The sequence below is a fragment of the Schistocerca piceifrons genome, chromosome 7, assembly GCF_021461385.2.
Source record: "Schistocerca piceifrons isolate TAMUIC-IGC-003096 chromosome 7, iqSchPice1.1, whole genome shotgun sequence".
Lineage (NCBI taxonomy): Eukaryota > Metazoa > Arthropoda > Insecta > Orthoptera > Acrididae > Schistocerca > Schistocerca piceifrons.
This window is the reverse complement of record NC_060144.1, coordinates 338,164,088-338,190,640: the sequence shown is the minus strand read 5'-3', so window position 1 is coordinate 338,190,640 and position 26,553 is coordinate 338,164,088. Positions and strand designations below refer to the sequence as shown.

The following is a 26,553-nucleotide window of genomic DNA, read 5'->3' as shown; positions in this document are numbered from 1 at the left end:
CGATGAGGCAAGGCACCAACGGCTGGGACACGTCCGTACTTTGTCTAATAATGCCTTCGGCAAAGATATTGTAACCGATGGGATGCGCAGGACGGGGTTAGCAAATATGTCTCCTCAGTAGGCATCTGAACACCATTCGGGCTAAAATAGTGGGAGAAGAAGAATTTCTGCGTATGTTTCAACACAAGCCTATCAAAAGAAGCTTTTCAAAAGGACTTAAATTTTTAAATGACGAGGTGCCAGAGAACTGGTCACGCAAACACCCACTGCGTCTAGAATGAGATTTTCACTCTGTAGCAGAGTGTGCGCTGATATGAAACTTCCTGGCAGATTAAAACTGTGTGCTGGACCGAGACTCGAACTCGGGAACTTTGCCTTTGCCTTTTGCGAGCAAGTACACCACCATCTTAGCTATCCAAACATGTCTCTCGACCCATCCCCACAGCTTCAGTTATGCCGATACCTTATCTCCTGTCTTCCATACTTCACAGAAGCTCTTCTGGGGGATGGGTTGAAGTTAGATATCGTCAGAACTACTTTAGTGCAATTGCTGAATAACAGGACTTCTGGTCAGAGTAGCAGAGGGTATCGACAAGGGGGGAGGGAGAAGGAGTGGAGGGGAGGAATTACATTGAATAGAACAAGAATAATTGCCTCAGCTGTAATCTGAAGCCGGATGCAAAAGAAAAGTGCTGATGTCAGTGATCTTCTCCAGAACTGACAGTTTGTTCCTACTATAAACAACCTCTAGTTGTTTCTGTTTATCTATGTCTCATCTCCTACCTTACACCAATTCCTTCACTTTTAATCTGCATTTCATAGCCAATAGTTTATGGTCAGAGTCCGCATAGCCCCTGGAAATGTCTTACAGTTTAAAGTCTGATTTCGGAATCTCTGTCTTCCCACTATATAACAATTCTGAATTTTTCGAGAGTCGTCAGATCCCTTCCGCGTGTAAAGCCTTTTTTCATGTTTCGCAGACGAAGTATTAGCGATGATTAAATTAAGCTCTGCACAAAATTCTACCACGTGGCTTCCTTTCCTGCAGTCCACGTTCTTCTGTTCCTTTCCCTTCTCTTCCTTTTACCATTGTCGAATTCTAGTCACAAAATAGAATTAAATTTTCGTCTCCTTTAACTCTCTGACTAACTTCCTATGTCTCATCATACATTCTTGCTATCTCTTCATCGTTTGCAGAAGTAGATGGCATGTGGCACGTAAACCTGTACTACCATGGTGGCTGTTGGTTTCATGTCTAACTTGGCTACGATAATGCGTTCGCTACGCTGTTCGTAATAGCTCACACGCATTCCTATTTTCTCATTCACTATTTGGTCTGCTAGTGCATTACCTCTATTTGATTTTGTGTCGATACGTACAACGTGCTGACATGGGGAATGTTTCCAACCGATTTCTCATACATGCACAGCAGATGAGCGGCGTTGCCTGGTGAAACGTTGTTGTGATGCCCCGTGTAAGGAGGAGAAATGCGTGCCATCACGTTTCTGACTATTGAAACCAACAATAGAATTATATTTATTACGAAAATACTTACAATAACGAACTTAATTAATACAGAACTGTCAGTCCTCTGATAAATAAGCTGTTCATAAAGAGCAAGTATTAGATAATAATAACACATGGTTGGGAGAATTTTTCTGCAATCGTTCATAGAACGTATGTACATACGAAGTAAGCATAATTTTCTTAATTTTGTAATTTTCATACTGCAGTTATAGTTTATTGTTTGCTTTTTAATCCTCCGTCGCAATTTAATAATATATTACAGTGAAAAACCGTATCCATACAATAATATCTCATTTGATAGAGAAGTTCTTTTATTTCGAAAAGTTTCAGATTTTAAAATCCAGGTTTTGGAAGTCTTTTATTATTGTCTTAATTTAACTAGAATGAAAGCTATGAATACAGTAAGAGTGAAAGGAAAAACAGTGCTCCAACAAACATTTTTTGTCTATTTGGTTTTCTGTGTGTTTTCTTTTATAGATATAGTTAATTACTAATGTAATACCTCAAATCAACAAGAAGAGGGCAAATATATGCTTTGTTGAAAAATTAGTTACAGGTATCACAACAGAACCATAGAATTTGAAGCTACTCACTTCTTCGTTTTAGGAAAAAAAAAGTTAGTGTTGTCACTAATGAGTCTCTTAAAGCTAATACAATGAAAGTATACATTGTAAGTCGTCTACTGAAAGATAAAAGTCCATTTTTCACAATAAGTGGATATTTCCAGGCTTCCATACTACTAGTAAAGTTGATCTAGTACGATAAGCGTCAGTTGCTTAGTATATCCAGTCACAGAGAAGCACATTTATTGCTAAATGTGAGCTGTTGGGGAGGATGAAAGTCAGAATTGGTGAACTTGCATCTCCAAACATGTTCAGATTATTAAACGTTAAACATTATCCAATATGGTGCAAATCGATATTCTCTGAAGGACATGCATAATTTAGGAATTTCCATTTTCCTTTTTGTGTCACACGTGTTGACGTTGACGGCTACAATGCGGAGAAATATTACTGAACACAACAGCGTACTATTACCTAAGTACGAGTAATAAATACACTTTAATACTGGTTTCGCTATGGGTATCAGATTCTGGCCTTTTCAACACAGATGTTCAACAGTCACTTTTTAGGGCTGCGTGTCATTGTAGGAGATTTCTCTGTGCGTTAGATAGGCATTATTTCATGCCAGAAATCCATTCGCTGTTCGTACACATTCTGCTTCATTTCAAAGATATTCGTGATGTGCATGTAATTCTGGTCGCTGTTGTTGAACGCCGTCCATTCGATTGATTCACCCTCGGGGGACGGTGTGCTGGAACAAAAAGGAAAACAGTACTGTACTACATCAGAGTCACACTGTTGCAGACATATAAAACCTGAAGCGCATATTTCTCTTGCAATTCTCGCTTTCTTACTAGGAGAGAGCGAGCTTTCGCAATGATAAGACACTGGACGGTGCTTCAAAAACCCGTGCAGTCATTAACATTTACGTTTACCGTGCTTTCCTAAACTACTTAAGACACTCCCTTTCACGATAGCGCTCTCTATAGAGTAGAAAGATTTGGCTCGGGTCCTGGGAGCGGGAGGGCTTATCGCTACGAGATGTGTCAGGTGTGTCACCGAAAGAATCATACGGCGCACAGTGGGATGAAGATCAGGCAATTTTGGATGGTGGTATCGTAAATTAAAGAGAAAAATTGCAGTTTTAGTTGTAATAAACAAGTAAATGTTCTGTTGAGCAATATGAGATATGTTGATTAAACATGTTTAGCATTTAAGGAAGTAGATGATTACAGTGAGCATAATTACTAATACGTTACAATTAAAGGAAGCAGCTGAAAGTAGGCATATGAAACGAAATAAATGTAAGAACGAATTAAATGAGTAAGCTAATCACTGATCTCTTCATCCACAGTTAGCTGACTACAAGTCAACATAGCGAAACCAAAATGCATTAAAACCACGCAAAATTAGTACATACTAGTATTTTATTATTTCCTCTTAGATGTCTTTGATTTTCCTCGTACAAGATCCTCAGTTTTTGGAACGACTGAATGAGCACAATCTCAAAACATATTTCAAGTTATTCTGTGATATGGAACACCTCAGACACAGTATCCATATTTTCATGAGGGAAAAGAACTGGTCGGAGTCATTCCTTTGTTCGAACAAACTAATCATGCTTGCTGCAGAGGTATGAAATTTCGGGATAAATGTTTATAGAGGTCACTTAGAATCTTTCTGGTCTGATATCTGTCTTTTGATTCCATATGACTGGATTTCAATGATCTACATTTGTAATCCGTGGTTTTTCAGACTGGTCGTCAACAGTGTACTTCGTGGCAAAAATTCCTGATATGTGTCGTCAGAACCCTGTCCCAAATTCGTTACGCAACTGTCTTAGAAGGCTTAAACACTCTCCAAACTTTATACCAATGGCAACGTTGCGCGCTGCAGACAATATTGGAAAGTATGTGAGATTTCTAGTCTTCATTCGCCTTTCCCAGAGAAAGAGAGAGTTTCATCTCTTCGTGTCGAGGTCATCGCAAATTTTACGGTATATTAAACATTTTGCATAACTACCATCACCACCGGAAGTAAGATGCAGATCCTCCCATGGGCTACTGGAAACAGTTGGCGTTGAAGGTCTGCTATTAGAGAAACACGCTTTGTCTACCATTTAGCAGTGCACGAACTTTTGTTTATAAGAGTGTCTGTGTTTACCTATGTGCCGTGAATTTCAAATTCGCGGAACGTTCCCGCCCAGCCAAGTGTGGTTGCACTATTCCGGCGCTTGACTTTAGCCAAAGGATACGATCAGCGGAGTTTGTACTGCAGCTAGCACCGCGCGGAGGTGAGCCGGGGCGGTGGGAGGCGACGGACGTCAGTCACCTGCCCCACTTGAAAGGAGGAACATCTCCCAGAAGGCAACGCCGTGATAGCCGTGGCGTGGTCGGCAATCCTGCGGCGGGTCCCCAACGATCAACATGGTGCCTGGCCGAATTGGGAGGCGGTTGTCGAGGTTGGTGGAAGTGGGATGAGCTAGGAGATGTGGACAATGGAGCGGGAGTGGAGGCGACGTCTAAGAGAGCCTCCACCAGACGCTGCTGGGGCCAGCAGCAGGCGACTCGAGGAGTGGCATCGTGCCTGGTGGGGGAGCATTGGCTCGATGCGTTTGAAGGCGCACTGGAGGATTAAAGCATATCAGTGGGTCTCAGTTGGAGCTGTGAGGGTGGAGTGAAGCAGTCAGCAGGTCACTGGGGAGAGAGTGAACTCTAAAAGAATCGTCTCTGAGCTGGTGCGCTGTAGCGCCTGTATATTTGAAACCTGTGTAGGTCGATGCAGGGTGCACCCGTGTGGTGTGGACACAATGGGCTAGGAAGATACTAAGAGTTGTTACTCCGTGGCGAGAGGATGGCGGCTACAGGAGAGGTACAGACAAGGGCTCCGGTGATCGCTTTAGTGGCTGGCAGTCATTTTGGTCAGCTGGTCAAATTATGTCTTATGGAAACTTAGTAGAAGTTACCGGATGTTGGGAGTTGTATTTCGCATGACAGGACCATAAACACAGTATTGTATGTTTGGTTTGATGCATTTTCTTGCAAGCAGAGAATACGCGTTTATAACTCTCGTGAGGATGGCTCTGTGATCATTACGCTGCGAGCTTTATTAACACTACATGTAGGGGAACGGCGGTTAGTATGGGCGGCGGATAATATGAATAGCTTCGTGATTCTCGAGTTTACCGCATAACAGCGGACGCATGCAGCGTTTGGAATAAAGTGGAATAAAGTGCAGACATCACTCTTGAATTTTGTGCAACATGTGTGATGCAGTCTTTGATTTAGTTTTACAAGCGAATTTTATTTGCTTCCGTGTATAGTAGCTGGTGAACGGTGTTTACACTTTCAAAAGTAAGGAGTATTTTATTTCACGAGTATTAACAATAATTAAGTAGTCTGTTGTAGATTGTAAAGCGATAATGAAATTCCGCCAACTCAAATCAGTTTCTGTAACCGCCATGTTTTAATGTGCAACATTAGGTAGTATAGGCCATACCACAGTCGGGAGGTAATCAACATATACGTAATTTTTTATTTTGTTTTTCACGCTGAAGAAGGAGCGCACTGGTGGGGTAGAGGGGAGTGGTGCCAGAATGTCCTGAAAGTAGAGGAAGGCGAAATCGAATTGGTTTTTGTCCGTTGGTTTAATAATCGTAAAAGGAGATGAAAACCACTGTAGAGAATCAGCAGATATTTGTGACACCTCGTATGGGTTTTTTCTAATCAACATTTGTAGAAAACTAAGAAGGAATGCATGTAGCACGTTTGAGAAAATTAAATTTCACATTAACGCCGCACGCTAAGATTGAGTCTCAGAAGTTGGCCTACTATTTGCCAGAAAGTTTAAAACTGACTCACAAATTTAACAGAGAAGAGAAACTGACACATAAAAATTACTGTCAAAACTTAATGAAGAAGCACTGGGAACTGTCTTGTAGAAAATTTCAATTCACAAACATAATATGTTGGCAGAATGAGATTTTCACTCGGCAGCGGAGTGCGCGCTGATATGAAACTTCCTGGCAGATTAAAACTGTGTGCCCGACCGAGACTCGACTCGGGACCTTTGCCTTTCGCGGGAAAGTGCTCTACCAACCGAGCCACCGAAGCGCGACTCACGGCCGGTACTCACAGCTTTACTTCTGCCAGTATCTCGTCTCATTCTGGAAACATCCTCCAGGCTGTGGCTAAGCCATGTCTCCGCAGTATCCTTTCTTTCAGGAGTGCTAGTTCTGCAAGGTTCGCAGGAGAGCTTCTGTAAAGCTTGGAAGGTAGGAGACGAGATACTGGCAGAAGTAAAGCTGTGAGTACGGGCCGTCAGTCGTGCTTCGGTGGCTCGGTTGGTAGAGCGCTTGCCCGCGAAAGGCAAAGGTCCCGAGTTCGAGTCTCGGCCGGGCACACAGTTTTAATCTGCCAGGAAGTTTCATAATATGTTGTATCAGGTTCAACCGACCACAAAGTTGAAAGTTTTTCCAACGAACTGTTATTTTACTGTCTTGAATTTCTGATATATAAATAGATTAATTTATTCGTGAACCACAAAAACCGTTTTTATTTTAAAACACATTTTGCTTTATGGCGCAAGCTACACGACACATTTCTTAACATCTCGCACTGTAAGATTTAGAAAATGTTTTCTTTCTGTGTGTCTTTTTGGTTATAAATCTTCTTTTTCACCATTTACATCAAAACAAATATTCAAGTAAAGGTCGTATACAGCTGTGTATTATTTCAAAACAACAACAAAAGTTAATAGGATTAGCAGGAATGAGTATCTGGTGGAGGGAGAAGTGAACTTTATTGTGAGTACACACTGCTGTGAAGTTTGAGCATTGCGAGTGTGATTTGTCATTATTTTCTCACTGAGTGTCGATCGTTATTTTCTGCTTTACTATGTTTTGTGGACAAAGAGGCCGAGTATTATGAGATGTACATTGTTTTGTTAGTGCCCCCTGTTTAGCTGTAGTATTGTGAGATGTATATTGATTTGTTACAGACCTTGAATTTTGCTATTGCTGGAAAGGTATTTAATATCAGATTCGCTTACTACTGTATTGGAAGAAATTTTAATTTATTTACAGTTGTTTGTTGCCGAATTTCTCAAGAACTGTAGCGGGCAAGATACTTGAGTTTACTCTTGCTAATTTTAAATTGTTGTGAATTGTTGGGGAATTTATTTGCGTTTAGTAAATATGTTTTTTTTTTTATAATGAGCCCACTCCTGCAAAACACTCAGCCCAAACCCAACTCTGCCCAGATGCTAAGCTACACCTCCGACTGTTACGTGCTCCTGATCACCCCAGCTGAATTGCCCTGGCTTAAGGTAAATGACGGGATGGTTCATTTGGAAAGATACAGCCAATTTCTTTCCATGCAATTTTTACCTGTGTGTAGACTTCTGGTGATTATACACAGTTTTCCACAGTACATTTAAGTTTCTTTTTCATATTTGTACTGTTTTCATTTAAACTTCTTCACACTATTTCCAAGATATTTCGAGCAGATTTGATTAATTCAGCGTATTCAATCAGTTCGTATTACCTTTACTTAAAACTGTTACTGTATCTTTAAACACTTGTCTTTCTCATGTTTGAAAACGGATATTATACAGACATAATCGAAGGAGCAGTTCCTTCACAAAGATTCTTTGCCACGTATACAATAAAAGACATGAAAAAAGCAAATGAAAAGAATAACTCTATTAGAAAAAGCATATCTTGCATAATCTTTCATTTTCCATGTGCAAGTAGTATCAGACTTCTTAAAAGTCGTATCTTTATTGATTTGTCCTGTTTGGTTAACGGAGCAACAGAAGAACAGTACTGTGAATTTAATAATTATTCCAAATTATGCAAAACTGTAAAGCAGAGTAGCCTAAGGCTGTAAACCTATTAGCCTCATCGACTACCTCCATCCCCGATCCCAACCCCATGTTAACTGATCGACGTTACCTCCCCACCTTAGTAAAAATATCGGCAACCACAATTACACAGAAATGTAACATGGCTCTATCAGACCAGCAATAGAGACTAATTCTAAGAGTTTCCCTAAGAACGACTAAGTTGTCAGATATGTTCCACGCTTAACCAGCACGCTGATAAGTAGGGAAAATATTTTGATTTACTTTGCATTTTTTGAGTCAATATTAATTACTTTTAATTTACTTTAGGAGGCAAAACAGTACATAAATTCTGATTAGGAAGGTAGCAGCATTAAAATACAGAGGGCGAAATGTAATCTCCTATTTATATAAAAACCAGAATCCACTTGAAAGAGGCGATGGACATAAAAGAGAAGCAGTAGTTGAGAAAGGAGTGAGACACGATTGTACCATCCCCCACTGTTACTCAAACTGTCAAAGACCCTAAAGGATTTGGAATATCAATTTAAGGTAATGGAAAGTGTCATGAAAATGGGTTACAAGAGGAGCAAGGATAATAGAACGCACTCACTGAAATCTGACGATGCTGAGGGAAGTAGATTAGGAATTGAGGCACTAAACGTAGTCGATGAGTGTTGATATTTCGACAGAAAAATGGCTTCAGTAGAAAGATTATAAAATACGGACTGGCAAGATCCAAAAAATTTTCCTAAAAAGAGAAATTTGTTAACAGTTGGAAGTCTTTTCTGAAGTCATTTGCCCGGAGTGTAGCTTTGTATGGAAGTGTAATGTGGACCATGAGCCGTTCAAAGAAGAACAGAATAGTAGCTTTTGAAATGTGGTGCTACGGAAGAAAGCTAAAGATCAAATAGCTAGATCGGATTACTATTAAAGATATACTGAATCGACTTTGAGAGAAAAAAATGATGACAAAACCCCACTAAAGGGGCTGTTGACGGGATACAATGTCTGTTTAGTAATGAAAGGAAGTGTGAAAGGTTAGAATAATAAAAGGAGGCCAAGGTGTGACTAAGTAAGCACAGTAAAACAGATGTAAGATGCAGTAGTTACGCAGAGATGAAGGGGTTTGTATAGGGTATATTTTTTGTATAGGGTATACTGACCTGGAGAGCTGTATCAAACCAGTCTTTTGGCTGAAGACTACATTAACAACAACGAAAAAATCCGTTATGTTGTAAGAAACGAGGTTCTTGGCACATGCTATGCTTACCCGTATTTTACGAAGTTGGCCCACAATCTAACCATGTTTGTCCTTAGCTGGATGAATTCTTCGTCAGGGTTCGTGACTAATCCTGAAAAGAGCACCGACCGTTGTGATCCATGAGGAGTTCCTGTGAGAAAAGAAGAAACTTAGCCAGCACATTCTCATACACGCATTAAGCTTGCAAACTCTAAAACACAATATATCAAACAGACATTAGTCCAGAGTGTTCTGACGATCGGTATACGTAATACTACAATATTTAAGTAGGTATAGAATTTTCTTAATCAATTCGTGACCTCATAGATATTAACTATCACCGTTACATATGAATAAAAAAAATCAAACCAATTAACACGCTAAAGTGGAAAGAATATGTAATTACGCTACAGGATGCAATACGCTTAGCAGCTAAGCAGCTGTCTTTTGGAAATAAAACTCCAAAGTAGTAACATCTATAAAACAATGAATAATGACACTGTTCAAAATGGTTGCACCGTAGAGATTAAGGTAGGGCCTCGACAAACCTATACTGCCGCCGTTGAGAACTTTATTTTGGAAGACACTATGGTCTTCACTGATAATTAAGTTCAGCTTTCAGTCAGTTTTGCACTGTGCGACATTCCAGATAAATAACATAGCATAAGTTTACGTTTCCAATTTTTTACATGTTCTTGCATAAAATTCTAGTGTAACTCATCTCTGACAAAGAAAGTGTGTGTTGCAAATATCTTGTAGTAAAATTGTACTCGCACTTCATTCCATTTTATCGTTGTTGTATGAAACGACGAGCTTTCAGTGAATATCAGTGACCATTAAACTTACTCAAGGAGGGGAAAATTACATTTAACGCTTATCACAGACTGCTAATCTAAAATCAAACTATACCTAATATCAACATATATATTGGAACTATGTCATGTATTATGGTCTTTGTTTAATATCGTGTCTATGGTCAATGTTTTGTTTACTTTCTTCCCATACTGATTCATTTAGGGGGGCTTTGCACATGTTCAGCTAACTATATTCGTAACTGTGGCCTTTTGTATGACATGACTTTAGGAAAGAATGAAGATAATTAGAGATTGGCGACGAACAGACAATGAGGTAATTGAACGGAATATTAACTGAGATGGACAAAGCTCTGGTAGGAAATCGGGGGTTGTCTTGTAGAGGAAGCACTCCAGCATTTATCTGGAGTGACTGATGAGAGCGCGAAAAATCTAAACCGGAGTAGACGAACGGCAGTTTGCACTACAACTGATGTTTCAAATGTCACACAGCCACATAAAATCAGTATGTGATGTAAGCTATATATTTTTCGATAGTAAAATTATAAATGTAAATACCATAATCTAATAATCAAAACTTTATATATTATCACCCTTTTTTTACATTTTGTTTGACGGAAAGTAAGTGAACCCACTGCAATGGTGAAACTTCAACGAAATATATTTGGGTGTTAATGAAGAATACCTCGTGTTTTCTCTAGGCACAAACGTATTTCTGTGACTATACTGTATATTAAAAGACAAAATATGAGATTCAGCCGCAATATGAATACAGAATTCAGACTTAACTTGGCCATTGAACCAACTACATTGATTTATTTGTTCAGACCAAATTACTACATACTTTCTTTAACTTATTTATCCTGTTATCAGTTTTATCGGTTTAGCTGGTTCTTGTCCGACGAAACCTATTTTAGACAGCTGGTGCTGTTATTGGGGCATAGGTATAACAGGGTATAACCCACCTCCAACACATTAATGAGGCTCTACAGTCAGTTCGAGAACACTGACGCCACACATCTTGATATATTTCTTAGTGTAGGGACAAATTTCGGCACGTATGACGCCTGCCGCTTGGGTTCTGAAGACCATCCTTGGCTCCTTTCGCCAGAAGGCTGATTTGGTGAAGGCAATTATCGCAGGCGTGATGCAGGCTAAGCCGTCTGTTTGCAGCATTGTGCCCAGGGCCGATCGCTGCCCTGTGTTTTGGAGCAGAGTGGAAGGTCTAAATCAGAGCTCATACGACTCTGCGACTGTATGGGATGCGAATTTCTCTAACTGCACTATCGGGTGAAGGAAGCTGATACTAATGTATCGGAGTACGTGTGGCGGGCACATGGGTTTTTTATGTTAGAGAAACCCCCACCCCTTTCGGATGAGAGCCGAATTGGATTTCAAAATCGAAGTTACATCAGCCATAATACTCTCAGAGGATGCTCGTCCTCATAGATCGGGTTTAGAAAAGGTTAACATGATATTAGTAAACTGTAGGAGCAATCAAGGAAAAGTATCGATTATTGAAGGTTATAATGCCCAAATAGTATTAGGAACAGAAAGGTGGTTGATACTGTAAGTTATTAGCAGCGAAATCCTAAGTTCAGATTGGAATATTTATCGTAAGGTTAGGTTAGTTGCCAATGGTTGTGGCGTATTTATTTCATTAAAGAACTGGAAAATAGCTAGCGAAGTTACCACGTATCCCGAAATTAACTCAACCTAGGTGAAGTTAAGCGTCAGAGGCTGGTCAAATATGGTAATTGTATGCTTCCATAGACCACTTGGGTCTGGAGCTATAGTGGTATAGCTCTTCAGAGAGAACGCACAGAAAATCGTTAACGATTTTCCTGATCATGCTGTTGTAATGGGGATGACTTCAGCTTGCCAGCTATAGGTTGGAATATTCATGCTACCAAAATTGGTGCCACAGACAGGTTTTCGTGTGACATTATTCTGGATGTCTTCTCTGAAATTCGCTTTAAACAGATAGAGAAACAATTGGTGAAAGTAACGTCTTTGACCTCATAGCAACAAACAGGACTGAACGTATGAGTTTTACGTACAGAAGGGTATCAGAGACCATCAGGTTTTCAGAGAGGTTATGACTACGGGTTTTATGGGATGCTAAGAAAGGTAGGAAGATTTCTTTGCTTAGCAAGAGTGTCAAAAGCAAATTGCAAAGAATTTGAATAGTCATAATCAGATATTCATTGATAAGGACGAAGATGTGGAGAGCAAATGGAAAAAATTCAAAACATCGTTCAATATGTCATAAACAAGTATATTCCGAACAAGGTCTTAAGGGATCGGAATGACCTACCGAAGTGTAATAGCCGTGATAGGAAACTGCTCCGTAAACAAAAAGAACTTCGTCTCAGACTGAAGATAAAAAATAGCTGACAAACAAAAGCTGAATGATGTGGAAATGAGTGTACGGAGAGCAATGTGAGAAGATTTCAATGACTGTGAAAGTAAAATTGTGTTTACTGATATGAATAAGATCTCTAGGAGGTTCTGGTCTTATGTAAAATCCGTAAGCAGTTCGAAATCATCTATTCATTCACTCAGAGACTATACTGACACTGAAACAGAAGATAACAGAGAGAAGCCCGCAATACTGGATTCGATCTTCTGAAATTTCTATGCCGCGGAAGATCGTAATCCAGTCCTTTCTTTCAATCTTCGTACAAACGTCAAAATGGAAGATTTTGAGACAGCCGATAGCAGAACAGAAAAGCAGCTACAGTCGCTTATTAGTGGAAAGAACCAGATGAGATATCTATGAGACTCTACAAAGATTATAAGAAAGAAGTTGCTCCCTTTCTAGCAGCAGTTTATCGCGGATCACTGAAGCAACGAAGGGTATAAGCGACTGGCAAAAAGCGTATGTTATTCCCGTAGGGCAGATGCACACAATTATAGACCTGTATTGTAGACCTCCATCTGTTGTAGAATTATGAAAGATGTTTTATGCATAATTATTTTGACGTTTTTGCAGAACGAAAATCTCCTCTATAAAAATCATCGTGGATTCTGTGACTAGAGATCTTGCGAAACCCCTCCATGAGATCCATAGCTCAGGTTGATACCGTTTTCTTTGGCTTGAGGAAGGCATCTGGTATCGTCCCACCCTGGCGTTTAGTGAAAAAAGTACGAACTTATCGAGTATTGGACAAGATTTGCGACTGGATTCGAGACTTCCTTGCAGACAGAACTCAACACATCATTCTTAAGGGAACAAAATCGACAAATGTAAAGGTAATTTCCGCAGTATCCCTAGGAAGTGTGACAGGACTATTGTTGTTTATAATGTATATAAATCACCTAGTAGAAAGCGTCGGATGCTCTTTTGGACTGTCCGCAGATGATTCGATTGCCTGTAATAAAGTAGCAACGCCAGGAGATGGGAAGGCGATCGCTCATGATAAGAGGGAAATCTGAGTTCGAGCCCCGGTGCGGCACAAATTTTCATGTGTCATTAATGGGTAGTATATCTATATCTAATAAAGATGATGCCAAAGAATCCGCGGTCAGTGAATAAATTTCGAACAACACAAGGGAGTCTTGCCTATGGTGTTTCCGAGCGCATGATCGGTAACAATATCGGTGTGTGGAAGCAAAGTGTTCTTTATGCGGCAAGCAAAGCCGTATTCAACGAGTGTGTCTTCAAACCCCCGCACCAGGTAATTTTCAAGGTCGAATTCAAACTCTGTGTCCTCGAAAGTGAATGATGTTGTTGCCACGCCTATGCACAGTGACCCTCAGCGGCTCAACCTGTTTGTCAGTGCAGACGATCTCAAGGTTAAACGTTTATTTGGCACTTCAATAGTGAAGCCATTGTCACAGTATATAAAATGTTTCTTTTTTCAAAAAAAGGGGGCGTTACATTACCGGTTTCAACGAACTACGTCATCATTTTCAAATGTAAAATGTCAGTTGGAGAATACATAATGTGTATATAACTGATGTTTTACATTTGAAAATGACGTCGTTTGTTGAAACCGGTAATGTAACACCTCTTTTTTAAAGAAAAATTTTATCTACTGCGACTATGGTTTCACTATTGTAGTTTCAAATAAAGATTTAACAAGTATTATAGCCACACTTCTTTACGACAATTATGTCGGAATATAGAATGGATTTTAAGGTGTCAAACGACAGTCCAGTAAGTTATTTGTTCATGTGCGTGTGACTAATTGCGATGTGAAATTACAGTTAGATACTGGTGCAATTGTTACAGTGCTTAACCACGCATCGTATGAATGATTACATAGTCCTCGGCTACAACAGCCTCTTGCCACAATGTCACCTCTTGATGATGAGGGTATCCCTGTATTGGGAGTGGGTAGTCTGTATTTCACTCTTCGAAATACTACAAAAACAGGACGTTCTGGTGTAATAGGTTTTCCATTTTCGGTATGGAAAGATGCGATTTATTTGGTTTGTCTATACAAGGCAATGACCTACAAGTGAATGCGGATGTGCCTCAAGCTAGCACTGATGTTGTGCCCTAAACACAGTCAGTTGTTTGGCGGAGGTTTAGACAAGGAATCAGACTCTGAGGCTCATGTCACTCTGAAAGACAACGCGCAGCCCACGGCCTGTCCCTTATGCTATTCAGGACCAGGTTTCTAAAGAGTTACACCGATGGCGGGACTGCGGTGTGATAAAACCTGTGTCAGATAGTCGGTGGGCGCCCTCTTGGTCTTTATTACGAAGCCGTCGGGTGGGTTAAGGCTACGTGCAGATTTTAAGGCTACTGTGAGTCCACAAACTGTCTGTAATTCGTTCCCGTTGCCTCGCCCAGACGAGCTCATGAACAAAGTGGAACACAGTCACATTTTTTTCCAAAAATTGTGCCGACCTTTGTGGCCGCGCGGTTCTAGGCGCTTCAGTCCGGAACTGCGCTGCTGCTATGGTCGCAGGTTTGAATCCTGCCTCGGGCATGGATGTGTGTGATGTCCTTAGGTTAGTTAGGTTTAAGTAGTTCTAAGTCTATGGGACTGATGACCTCAGATGTTAAGTTCCACTCTGCTCAGAACCATTTGAACCATTTTTTGAACCAAAAATTGTCTTACAAGACGGATATTTGCAAGCGCCATTGGACGAGACATCCACGAAGCTTATTATTAATATATATCAGGGTCTATTCCAGTTTCAAAGATTGCATTTCGGCAGGGCTTCATTGCACACGATCTCTCAGAGGCTTTTAGAGCAGCTTACTTCAGAAGTTGCTCACTGTGCTTATTACTTGCATGATACAGTAACTTCTGGCCGGACACCAGCTGATCACTAGCAGAAGTTAGATTCGTTGCTCAAAGTGTTATCAGAAGTAGGTGTAAAGTGCAATAGGTGAAATTGTTCCTTTTTCAATACTGAAATGGAGTACAATTGCACTTGTCGTTAATGCGCAACCCATTCATCCTTCACAGTCTCACTTGAGTGCTATGAGTGGTTTGTCTGCACCCAAGACTGTCAAAGAACTGTAAGCAGTGATAGGCAAATTATGTTATTACATTCTTTTTATTCCTCACGCAGCAGAGATCACTGCTCCTTTGAATCGCATTCATCGAAAACGGGTTTCTTTTGCATGATCTAAAGACTGTCAGAGCACTTTTCAGCCTCTGAAGGATGTCCTATTGAGGGAAGGTTGTCTCATCCACCTCGACACTAAGAAACCAGGCGTCTCACCTTATGATACCGGCGCTGTGTTGTCAAACAGAATAGGATCCACATACAGGCCAATTATCTTCTCGTCCGAAACTCTGTATAAGGCACAATGCGATTATAGTCAGTCAAAAGAGACGGCCGTCCCCGTCATCTATGGTGGGGAGGGGGGGGGGAGGGGAGGGACGTTCCTGCTTTATCATGTTATCATGGACGGCCCAATTTAATCAATCAAAGCTGGTTCCTCGTCAGAAAGCCCAGAAGTTGGAGTGATAGGTCTTTCTGCTTTCATATTATCAATATGAATCTATGTATTGGCCCACAGCTAAGCATTCACATGCTGATCTTCTACTGCAACTACCAGTGCTTCCAATGAGATGTCTAACTCCTCTGAATGCTCCTGCATTTAAGTGGATTCTCGAGATCGGAACGTTTTGGAGGACTTTCCTTTGAACTATCCTCAAGTAGCAAGTGAAATTGCATCTGAGCCGACCCTGAGGGTCATTTTGGAATGTGTTCATGGAGGGTGTGGCTTGGCAGTATTACAGAGTTCAGTCATCCCATGGTAGGCGATTTCTATATGCTTCGTCCTGTCATTTCAGTGCAGATGCGAATGCTACTTATCCATACGGGAAATGGCGATGCCCATGTTACAGTCGCACAGTTCCTCCAGTTAGTAGTGTTGAAATTTACCTCGAAGTCATTGGGGCATTGTCCGCATGAAACAGTTGGCAAGACACAGTTGTACACGGCCAGGTATGAACAGTAATATCGAACAGATGACTTCTCAATGTACAGCTTATTCAAAGCATCATGCCGCACCAGCTCAAAGTTATTTTAACTGGTCGCGACCCTCAGGACCAAGCCAGAGATTGCGTCTCGACTTTCTTTGAACTTTCCTCAAGTAGCAAGTGAAATTGCATCTGAGCCGACCCTGAGGGTCATTTTGGAATGTGTTCATGATGGGTGTGGCTTGGCAGTATTACAGAGTCCATTCTGGAACGCCAGATGTTTGTTAGCAATGGATGCTTTCAGCAAATTCCCGTTTGTGCCAATGAAGTGCACCGCATCAGCAAATACACTGTCGGCACTTACTTCAGTATTCTGCATTGAAGGGTGCCTGAAGCGATAGATTCAGATTTCGGGCCATAATTTACCTTTCAACGGTTCCGACGGTTTTGTAGTAACAATGGTATTCCGCATATTTTCTTAAGCACCCTTCCATTCACAGTCAAATAATGAGGTAGAACGGTTTGTTCGTGAGCCGTGTGTGGTTCGTGTTCGTGCCACCTCTTGTTTAACATCCTGTTTTTACCGTACTGCCGCCTCGTTATCTTAATTTTCAATTACTGGTGTCACTGAGTTGCTGCTTTGCCTGCCCGTGAACGGCAGCAGCACCGCTTATCGATATAGGCCCTGCCGTATTATCTTTGCTGGACTGCTATTACTTCCTGCTCGTCTTGTGTCGACCAACGGGTTGGATCGCGCCAGCAGTGCAGTTCGGACGGGGCAATGAAGTCAGATGGAACGCGCCAGCAGGGGAGTTCGGACCTGGCAGTCGGACAGTTGGGACGAGGCAGAAGTTCGTTCGGGTTGGAGCGAAAGTGAAGTTCAGATAGCCGTGACTCGTCCGACCGTTGCCGGCACATGTGGCTGGGGACGGTCTTGGTTGATCGTCGGTTGGTCGTCTTGCTGCACGACGTGTATTTGCTCTCCGATCGCTTATGGGTTGCCGGTGTGTGTCTCAACTCGTGATTCGTCCTGGTGATTGCACAGTCACTGCTTTTAGCATTGGTAGCGTTCTTTGTCCAAGTATTTGTGAAATTTTGTGTAGGCTGTGATGTCCACTGCCCATTTATTTTAGTGCTGTCGTTCGGTTGGCGTGGAGCAGCGAGGAATTCTCGGCGGGGCGTAGTTTCGTCGGGGCACGCTGGCGGTCTCTACGTGGTGTCGAAGTGTGTGTCGCTGTTCCCATTGCTACGAGGTCCGTGGCTCACCAACCCTGGACACGAAAATTGAGATTTGATTTAACCTACCAGCATGTCAAGACTGTTCACATTGTGTCGTTTGGAGTTCGTTGTCGGCTGTTGGGATATTCCCGCGAGAAACAGCGTGGTTTTCAATTTGGAAAATTCTAGCCACCCTCCGGTGGAGTTTCATTATATTTGGTTATTTGAATTGAAGTGCACAAGCGGAATCTTCTGCCTTGTGGCCGCTAACGCTCCGGTTACCTGCCCTGGCCGTTGAAGTAAATTTCAGGCAGTGTAGTTTCCTCATCGTGTTGTTGCTGTCCAGCAAGATGTGTAGTTTGACAGCTCCATGTATGATTGGGTGTGGGCACCAATATCTTCTACGTTGTTCCGTTGAACTCCCTGTTGTGCCCTGGTCGGGTGAAGTGGAAGTTATCTTGTCGGTGGGCCCACTGACTGTAGGTCGATTGGATTGTCGTCAGATCGTGAATGGTTGGTCCGACTGCCTGCCTCACCTAAGCGAGCGATAGTGATTGAATTACAAGCCCACCGTCGAACATCTTAGCGCCCTTGTGTGTACTGCCCTTTGTTTTAATTTGTTCTTGTTGTTTGTACTTGTATGACTTCTAGCCGATTTTTTAAAATTAGAGCTGTTTTGCTCTAAAAGCCTTCAGCCTAGTTTAAGGTACTGTGTCACGTAAGGCCTTTGACATTTCAAAAATTTTAATGTTGTTGAATTTTAAGTCTTGGGTCTTCATCCGGTTTTGAGTTTGAGTTGTTTTCTCTAAGGTCTTCAACCTAAATTAAAGAACGGTTTCACTTAAGGCCTTTGGTATTTTTAAAAAAAATTAATGTTATGGAGTTTTAAGTGTTAGCCCTTCGGACGATTTGACTTTAACTTGATACTTCAGCCTAACTAAAGAACTGTTTTCTGATAAGGCTTGCCTTTTAAATTTATGATTATGCTTGCGTTTTAAGTTATTGACCATCAGCCGCTTTTAAATTAAAATGGCTTTAAGCCGGTAATTAAGCCCCTAAGATTAAAGCTGAGTGTTTGAAACAAATTTTTTTTTTGGGCTCTTGTAAATTTTGATCAAATAATAAAGTTCTGTATTCGACTGTAACTGACAGCCACTTATTTTGGCCCCGTTCCACAATTTATACTATCTGTCCTGTCCTGCGGGTTAACCAGGGCGTTTCATTTCGGACCTTCAAATCACTGATGGACAAGCTTCGCTCTACAGACTCAAGGAACCAAACACTCAAGGAATTCTTTTCTGTGTACCGCTCCTTGCCAAGAGACGGCAAATGGCTGGTGGAGCATCTCCATGAGCACCGTCATCGAGCATTGTTGCAACACGTGTCTGCCCCTACAGGTTCACAGTCTGCTGCACACATGCAAGTTTCAGCTTCAGCAAGCCGTTTACTTTCGAGTGTTCCGCAAGTGTCGCAGTTTGCTGCGAAGTAACTGAAGTTTTTCCCAGCTGCTCCACATCTACTTGTGTTCGCGGTCCCATTTCGTCGCCAGTGTCTGCAGCAGCCGCCTTCACCGTCTCAGTTGCCTCCACCTGCAGCGTGGTCGTCTCCCCTGTCGGAGACCCCAGTGGAGATCGTCATGGAAGTGCCTTTAGCGTCGCAGCTGGTCTGGCAGCCCGCGCCACAGCCATGGGGAAGTTGAGTCCAGTCACTTGGCCGGGCGCTTGGGAGTTTCCCGTCGCCGTATCCGACTTCAATCTGTTTCAGAGCCAATATCTGCCTCTGCGGACCTCGACATGCTCCCTGTGGACGTTTTTCCAATTGGATTTTGCAGCCATGTGGAGGGAGAATTCCGGGGTGCTGGTAGGAGCATATCGCCGGCTTCGGCGTCGATTCCTACCCCCGCAACTACGTCGGTGTTCTGTCCTTCTCCGCGCCAGCGTTCTCAACTTTTGTATACGACGGCGTTGCGTAAGGTTTGGGGGTAGGTGTGTGGCGTAGTCGACTATCGAAACTCAAGCAAAAGGTCGACAATCGCAAAGAAGCTGAAAGCCAGCAAAGCATCATTGGCAGGGTCCATCCGAGCCAGCCTCGGGCCACAGCCCTCGGAGCACAATTATAAGTCCTTGCCATGAAGACGGCCGCACCAGACCCGCAGTCTAATATACCGGTAGTCGCCGCGCAGCGTTAGTGTAGCATACACAGCAGTGTGCCTCGAGCGCTGTTAGTTAGTTACCATCGTAGAGCCAGTTCAGAGTACGTTGTCAGCCTGATGAGTGTAACAAGCATACAGATCTTAGCAGTATTCACTGTACTGCTGAACGTTGTAATACTGTCTTCAATGTTTACTCATTCCGAGCAAAGTACCTATTCATCTGCAGCATTGGAGTGGACTTTTCAGACCACTGTTACCTCACAGCAAAGTTGCTGTTTGCGTGTTTCATTCTTGAAGCAGTTCGGCCACCAAGTATCAAACAATCACGCACTACTACAAACCGCCACTGCTGGGTCAATCCATGAAAGATAAGTTCTTCCTTAATTAATAAAATGTTTGTGTTTCACTTGACTTAATTGTATACCGATTTCTTTCTTTAGCTCGTACACAACAACTGGAAGAGTACAGTCATCTTAATTTTCAACTGTGGAAACAAGTGCGTTATGACTAAGAACAATGATTGCAAATATTATCAGAATAAAAGGCATAAAGAAACACTTCAGTTGGAAACAAAATCTGGAGGAGAACTGTTTACGTGAATGAGAGTGATCCTGATAACGTAGTTACTTTCTTGATTCACTGGAGTTTCAGGTAGTACGCATATATATCTGAATTTTTTCCGTGCTGCTGGAAAGTCTCCCTCATTAATGCGACATTTTAAATCTCTCACGCCCGACTCGAATGCGAAAATGAAAATACGTAACAGTTCTAGACCAATTAACATCACTTCTGCTCTGAATTTATAACATTATGATTTTAAGACATAAACGCAAGCGCCACTAGAAAGAAAAGGAGTCTAATGGACAAATCGCACGCAAAGCTATTGTCTGTAGTCTGCTGATAAGTGTGATTTCATACCGTAGGTGGAGTTCCCTATGGAAGGTCCGCGATAGTCAAACAGGTGGTAGAAGATGGGAGCGGCGTCAGACTGGTTAGCCATGATCCTCACTGCGGTATCTGATGGCTCCACGAAGCCGAAGTCCGTCAGCATCTGCAAACATAAACATCTATGTCAAAAAATGACGTGTACGATTACCTGAAAATAAGGAGTCAGTTTACACTTGTTGTAAAAGAGTGAGTGACCTTTTAGCTTCACAATGCACATTACGTTTCAAAAGAGTGCCAGAGTTTTACAATGAATATTATGTTGTTGATGTGGACTATCACATGCAATGTACAGTGTCTGATCAGAAATATCCGGTCACATCTATGGAATGCAGAATTGACCAGCAGATGAGACGAGAGACGGACTCACCAGCATAGAAGGAGGCGACGAATACTGTACTGTCAGTAAAGAAGCACTAACAACAGAGTGGGTCATTCAGAAGAGCTCAGTGACTTCGAACGTGACTGGTCAACAGATGTCACGTGAGTAACAAATCCATCAGAGACACTCTAACCCTTCCAAAGCTGCCCAAGGCGACTGCTGGCGATGTGAACTGGAAACGCGAAGGAACAACAACAGCTAAACCAAGACCTGCCAGAGCTACTGTACTGACGGACAGGGATCGTGGAGTATTGTGGAAGGTACTTTTACAAAATCGCATAAAATCAGCGGAAGGAATCACTCGCGAGTTCCAAAATGCTATCAGCAGTCCACCTAGCACCGTGAGTTGTGTAGGGAACTAAAAGGAATGAGGTAGAGTGATCGAACAGCTCGTAATGAGCCATATGTTTCTGCAGTCAGTGCTAAGAGATGCTTGAGACGGTATAAATACCGACGCCGCTCTACAGCGGACGACTGGAAACAAGTGATCTGGAGTGATGAATCATGCTATACCCTGTAACAATCCGATGGAAGGGACTGGATTTGGCGAATTCATGGGAAACGTTACGTGTAGTCATGCTCAGGCTAATTTATCTGCCCCTACCAATGTCGTTTTATGCAACCCGCTATGTTATATCGCCTTCATAAACGAAGGCTTTTCATATTCACTCGTTCGCTCCGCCCAAACTACACTCATGCTCATAAATTAAGGATAATGCTGATACATAGCGAAACATCGCTCCGGTGGGAGGCTTGCGGGTTTGAATCACCTCGGGGTATGACCATGCGGTGCATTTGACCAGCGGTCGTCGCACGGTGCCGCTGGCAGCAGTCCACATATGCAAAGGCGTGTTGGTGATGTCAGAGTACGGTGCAGCGAGTAAGTGTGCAGACGTTTACAGACGTGCTAATGGTGACTGTGTGTTGAAAATGGCTCAAAGAACACATATTGACGACGTTATGAGGGGTAGAATACTAGGGCGACTGGAGGCTGGTCATACACAGCAGGTCGCAGCACGGGCCCTCCGTGTGCCACTAAGCGTGATCTCAAGATTATGGCAACGAATCCGGCAGACAGGAAACGTGTCCAGGCGCTACAGTACGGGACGTCCACCACAAGAAGACCGATATCTCATCATCAGTGTCCGCAGACGGCCACGGCGTACTGCTGGTAGCCTTCCTCGCGACCTTACCGCAGCCACTGTAACAGTTGTCTCCAGACACACAGTCTACAGACGACTGAACAGACATGGTTTATTCGCCCGGAGACCTGCAAGGTGCATTACACTGACCGCTGGTCACAGGAGAGCCCGTAAAGCCTGGTGTCAAGAACACATTACATGGTCATTGGAACAGAGTCCCAGGTTATGTTCACGGACGAGTCCAGGTATAGTCTGAACAGTGATTCTCGCCGGGTTTTCATCTGGCGTAAACCAGGAACCAGATACCAACCCCTTAATGTCCTTGAAAGAGACCTCTATGGAGGTCGTGGTTTGATGGTGGGGGTGGATCATGAATGGCGCACGAACACCCCTGCATGTCTTTGACAGAGGAACTGTAACAGGTCAAGTGTCTCGGGACGTCATTTTGCACCAGTATGTCCGCCTTTTCAAGGGTGCTGTGGGTCCCACCTTCCTCCTGATGGATGATAACGCACGGCCCCACCGAGCTGCCATCATGTAGGCGAACCTTGTACAGAAGATATCAGGTGAATGGAATGGCCTGCCTGTTCTCCAGACCCAAACCCCATCGAGCACACCTGGGATGCTCTCGGTCGACGTATCGCTGCACGTCCTCAAACCTGTAGCACACTTCAGGAGCTCCGACAGCCACTGTTGCAAGAATGGGATGCTATACCCCAGCAGCTGCTCCACCACCTGATCCAGAGTATGCCAACCCGTTGTGCAGCCTGTGTACGCGTGCATGGTGATCATATCCCATATTGATGTAGGGGTACATGCGCAGGAAACAGTGGCGTTTTGTAGCACATGTGTTTCGGGACGGTTTTCTCAACTTATCACCAATACCGTGGACTTGCAGATCTGAGTCGTGTTTGTTCCCTATGTGCCTATGTTATTAGCGCCAATTGTGTGTAGTGCCACGTTGTGTGGCACCACATTCTGCAACTGTCTTTAATATATGAGCATGAGTGTATTAGTCCTGCTGAAAAAATGAACAGGACTTATTTGTACGAAATTTAATAAAGTTAAATATTGCACTGGGATACATTTTCGACTTATTCAAGAAAAACGTACAAAACTGACCTTACAACGCACCCACACTCAGACCCCACCTGTCAAGATTTCTAGTATGTTGTTAATGGCACTCCCTTCTACCACTGCTAAAAAATATGCGATTGTACGAATTATTTCCTACATTCGACTTATTTTGGTCTTTATTGATTGGCCTTATTACGCAGACGGCTTCGTCGAGTACTTACAGATTTTAAAACTGACGTTTGTGTTAACTTAACCTAAAACTTTTGTGAATGTTACTAGCAAAAAATTAACAATTACAATGTTGTATTCGTCAGACCTTCAACAGCCCAATCAGTACAGACTGAGAAAGGTCGAATATCGGGAATAGTTTATGTAGTCAGAAATTTTTGGACAGTGGTAGAAGGGACTGGCATGAACAACATCTTAGAAGTCCTGACTGGTGAGGGGTGAGTGTGGGGGTGGAGCTGCGTCTTAAGTTCACTTCTGTACATTTCCGTGAATAAGTCGAAAACCGTGATCTCCAGCGAAAATGTACTCCAGGTCCATACTTAACTGCATCAAATTTCTCACAAAAAGCCCCTGTTCATTTTTTCTGTAGTGCTAATAGTTTGCGTCTAGCGAGCGAGAGAACATGAAAATCTCATGCTTTGTTTTTGAATGCCCGACAGAGCATTGCGTGTTGCATAATACTATACCGGTAGGGTCAGCTTAATCACACAATATAGAACCAACAGTGAAGTATGGTGTAACGGTAGGGGGATGTTTTTCGTGGCTAGGGTTGTCACAGAGTGATGTACTTCGGCCAAGTGAGTGACTGTTTACTCTTAGGACAATGTATCTTTGACTTGTTGTATTGTATGTTCTGTGACTATGTAATAAAGTGTTGTAAGACTGCTAATCGCTGCTCTACTGTGATTCACTACGTAAGAATTTGGTGCCGAAACCCGGGATAGACTTTGCCCGAGACAGTTTCCACGATTGCAGTTGTGGAACCACGAATTTTGGACACACGTCACGCGGCAATACTACGAGGGGGTCTTGCTGAAGCGATTTGTCACACCACGCAACAAGCTCTTCGACGACAAACGCCTGCATACACAGCTAAGTTCAGTTGAATTATCACGCAACATGTTTTGTAGTGTCATTTGTAAAGGCAACTGATTACATTATTGACGCTGTGTGCTGCTATTGTAGCTGTTCGATTAACGCTTTAACGAATTATCAGATCCTACGCTACGCCTGTAGATTTTTTTATGACTAGTGCTGCCATCTAGCGACGATCAATTGAACTACTTCGATCCAAAGATAACGCCTTACTAGGACCAGCTGATCGCTAGCCGACACTGCTTTAAACTTTGGAGTAATCGGACGGAATGGACAAACCAGAAGCACAGTTACACTCTCTAAAGAGAAAACGTATGAGAGAAAGAGCAAACATTACGCGACTCGTAGCGGAAGTTGCAAGGTTGTCAGACACATCGGAAATCGCGGATTATAAATATTGCAATGACAGATTGGGAAGCGTTCTGGGCCGTCTCGTTAAATTAGATGAGGATATTTACGAGTTGTTAGACGATGACGAATACGAAGAAGATGTTCGTAAATGCGAAGATTATATAGACACCGCGAAACTTACAATTTCTCGATTGTCTCACGAAATAGAGAAACAACTTGCGAAATCGGTAGCAGACATAAAGATTCCCGACAATCCGCCCGTACAATCTGTAACAATGAGTGTTCCCACAGCTTCAGTAAAACTTCCGCCGATCAAACTTGAGCCTCTTTCAGGCGATCTCGAGACATGGGCACGATTCTGGGAGCAGTTTGAGCAGTCGGTTGACAACGATCCGGCGGTAACTACAATCAATAAACACATTTTTCTTTGCGGCTATCTCTCGGGAGAACCAAAGCATTTAGTGGACGGTATTGCGGTGACGGCCGAGACGTACGCAGAAACGAAGAGGATTCTCCGAACGCGTTATGGCAACAAGGATCGAATAATTCAAGCCCACTTAGATTATCTCGAAGCCAAGTCTTGTCGATATGTACGCCAACCAGCCTTTTGAACTTACTTAAATTCAGCTCATACTGGAAGCTCATTCGTATCACAGCATGGACTCTCCGCTTCCTACACAACATTCGTCAGAAGAATAAATCTTCAGGAGAACTTACAGCCACCGAATTATCAGCTGCCAAAATGTATTGGATTCGAGTGGGCCAGAGAGATTCCTTCCCCAGGGAATTAAATGCACTTCAGAATAACTTACCACTGCCAAAAGAGTCAAAAATCACACGATACAATCCTTTCGTAGAAGATGGACTGATACGACTAGGAGGTCGACTGCAGTGCACTAGCCAAAATAGGGGACAAAAACATCCTGTACTCCTTGACAGTTCCCACCACCTCATACAGTTGGTTATTCGAGAAACACACATCCGCCTCCATCACTTTGGTGTTCGTTCTGTACTATCCGAACTGCGAACCGAATTTTGGATCCTTACAGCTCGTCTGGCCATCAAAAGAATCCTACACTCATACCTCGCATGCAAGATCTTGAAGAATCCACGAGGGCAACAGATCGAAGCACCGCTACCACCTGAACGAGTTTCACCTGCCAAACCATTTGCTGTAACCGGAATAGACTTTGCTGGCCCGCTATTCATCAAAGTGGGGAAGGAAACGCGCAAGTCATATATCACTCTTTTCACATGTGCTGCCACACGAGCTGTACACCTCGAACCCTGTACAGACTTGTCATCGGACAAGTTTCTTATGGCACTTCAGCGATTCGCCGGAAGTCGTGGACTACCCCACACGATGTATACAGATAACGCGAAAACATTCCACTCCACAAATATGGAACTATCCCAACTTTGGAAGGCATTAACCACCACAAAAACTTATCGGTTCCTCGCCCACCGAGGTATTACTTGGAGATTCATTCTCTCTCGGGCGGGTTGGTGGGGAGGATGGTGGGGGTGGGCACTATAAAGCGTTGTCTACGGAAGGTAATGGGACTCGCAAAGCTCACTGAGGAACAACTGAACACCACCTTGATCAGCACTGAAGCCGCGGTGAACTCCAGGTCCATCACACCAGGAGATGATTGTGATGCACTCACACCTTCCCACTTTCTGACGGGAGAAAAACTTACGACTATTCCGACAGGACCAGAGCCTTCAGCGAACACGAATTTAAAAAAGGAATTCCGACTGAGACAGCAGCTCTGTGACAGTTTTTGGAACCGTTGGGTTA

At 42.8% G+C, this 26,553-nt stretch overlaps 1 protein-coding gene across 1 annotated transcript in view; it reads right to left on the bottom strand.

Annotated features, from left to right (window-relative positions):
* Positions 1 to 1,748: 1,748 nt before the first annotated feature.
* LOC124804977 (acetylcholinesterase-like) overlaps positions 1,749 to 26,553 on the bottom strand; it is a 115,600-nt gene continuing 90,795 nt past the window's right edge. Inside the window, exons 9-11 of the mRNA XM_047265368.1 lie at positions 20,670 to 20,802; positions 9,205 to 9,325; positions 1,749 to 2,841 (exon numbers count right to left, since the gene is read on the bottom strand). Of these exons, the coding sequence (XP_047121324.1) occupies positions 2,694 to 2,841; positions 9,205 to 9,325; positions 20,670 to 20,802 (402 nt within the window). The 3' untranslated portion in view covers positions 1,749 to 2,693. The remainder of the gene's footprint in view (positions 2,842 to 9,204; positions 9,326 to 20,669; positions 20,803 to 26,553) is intronic.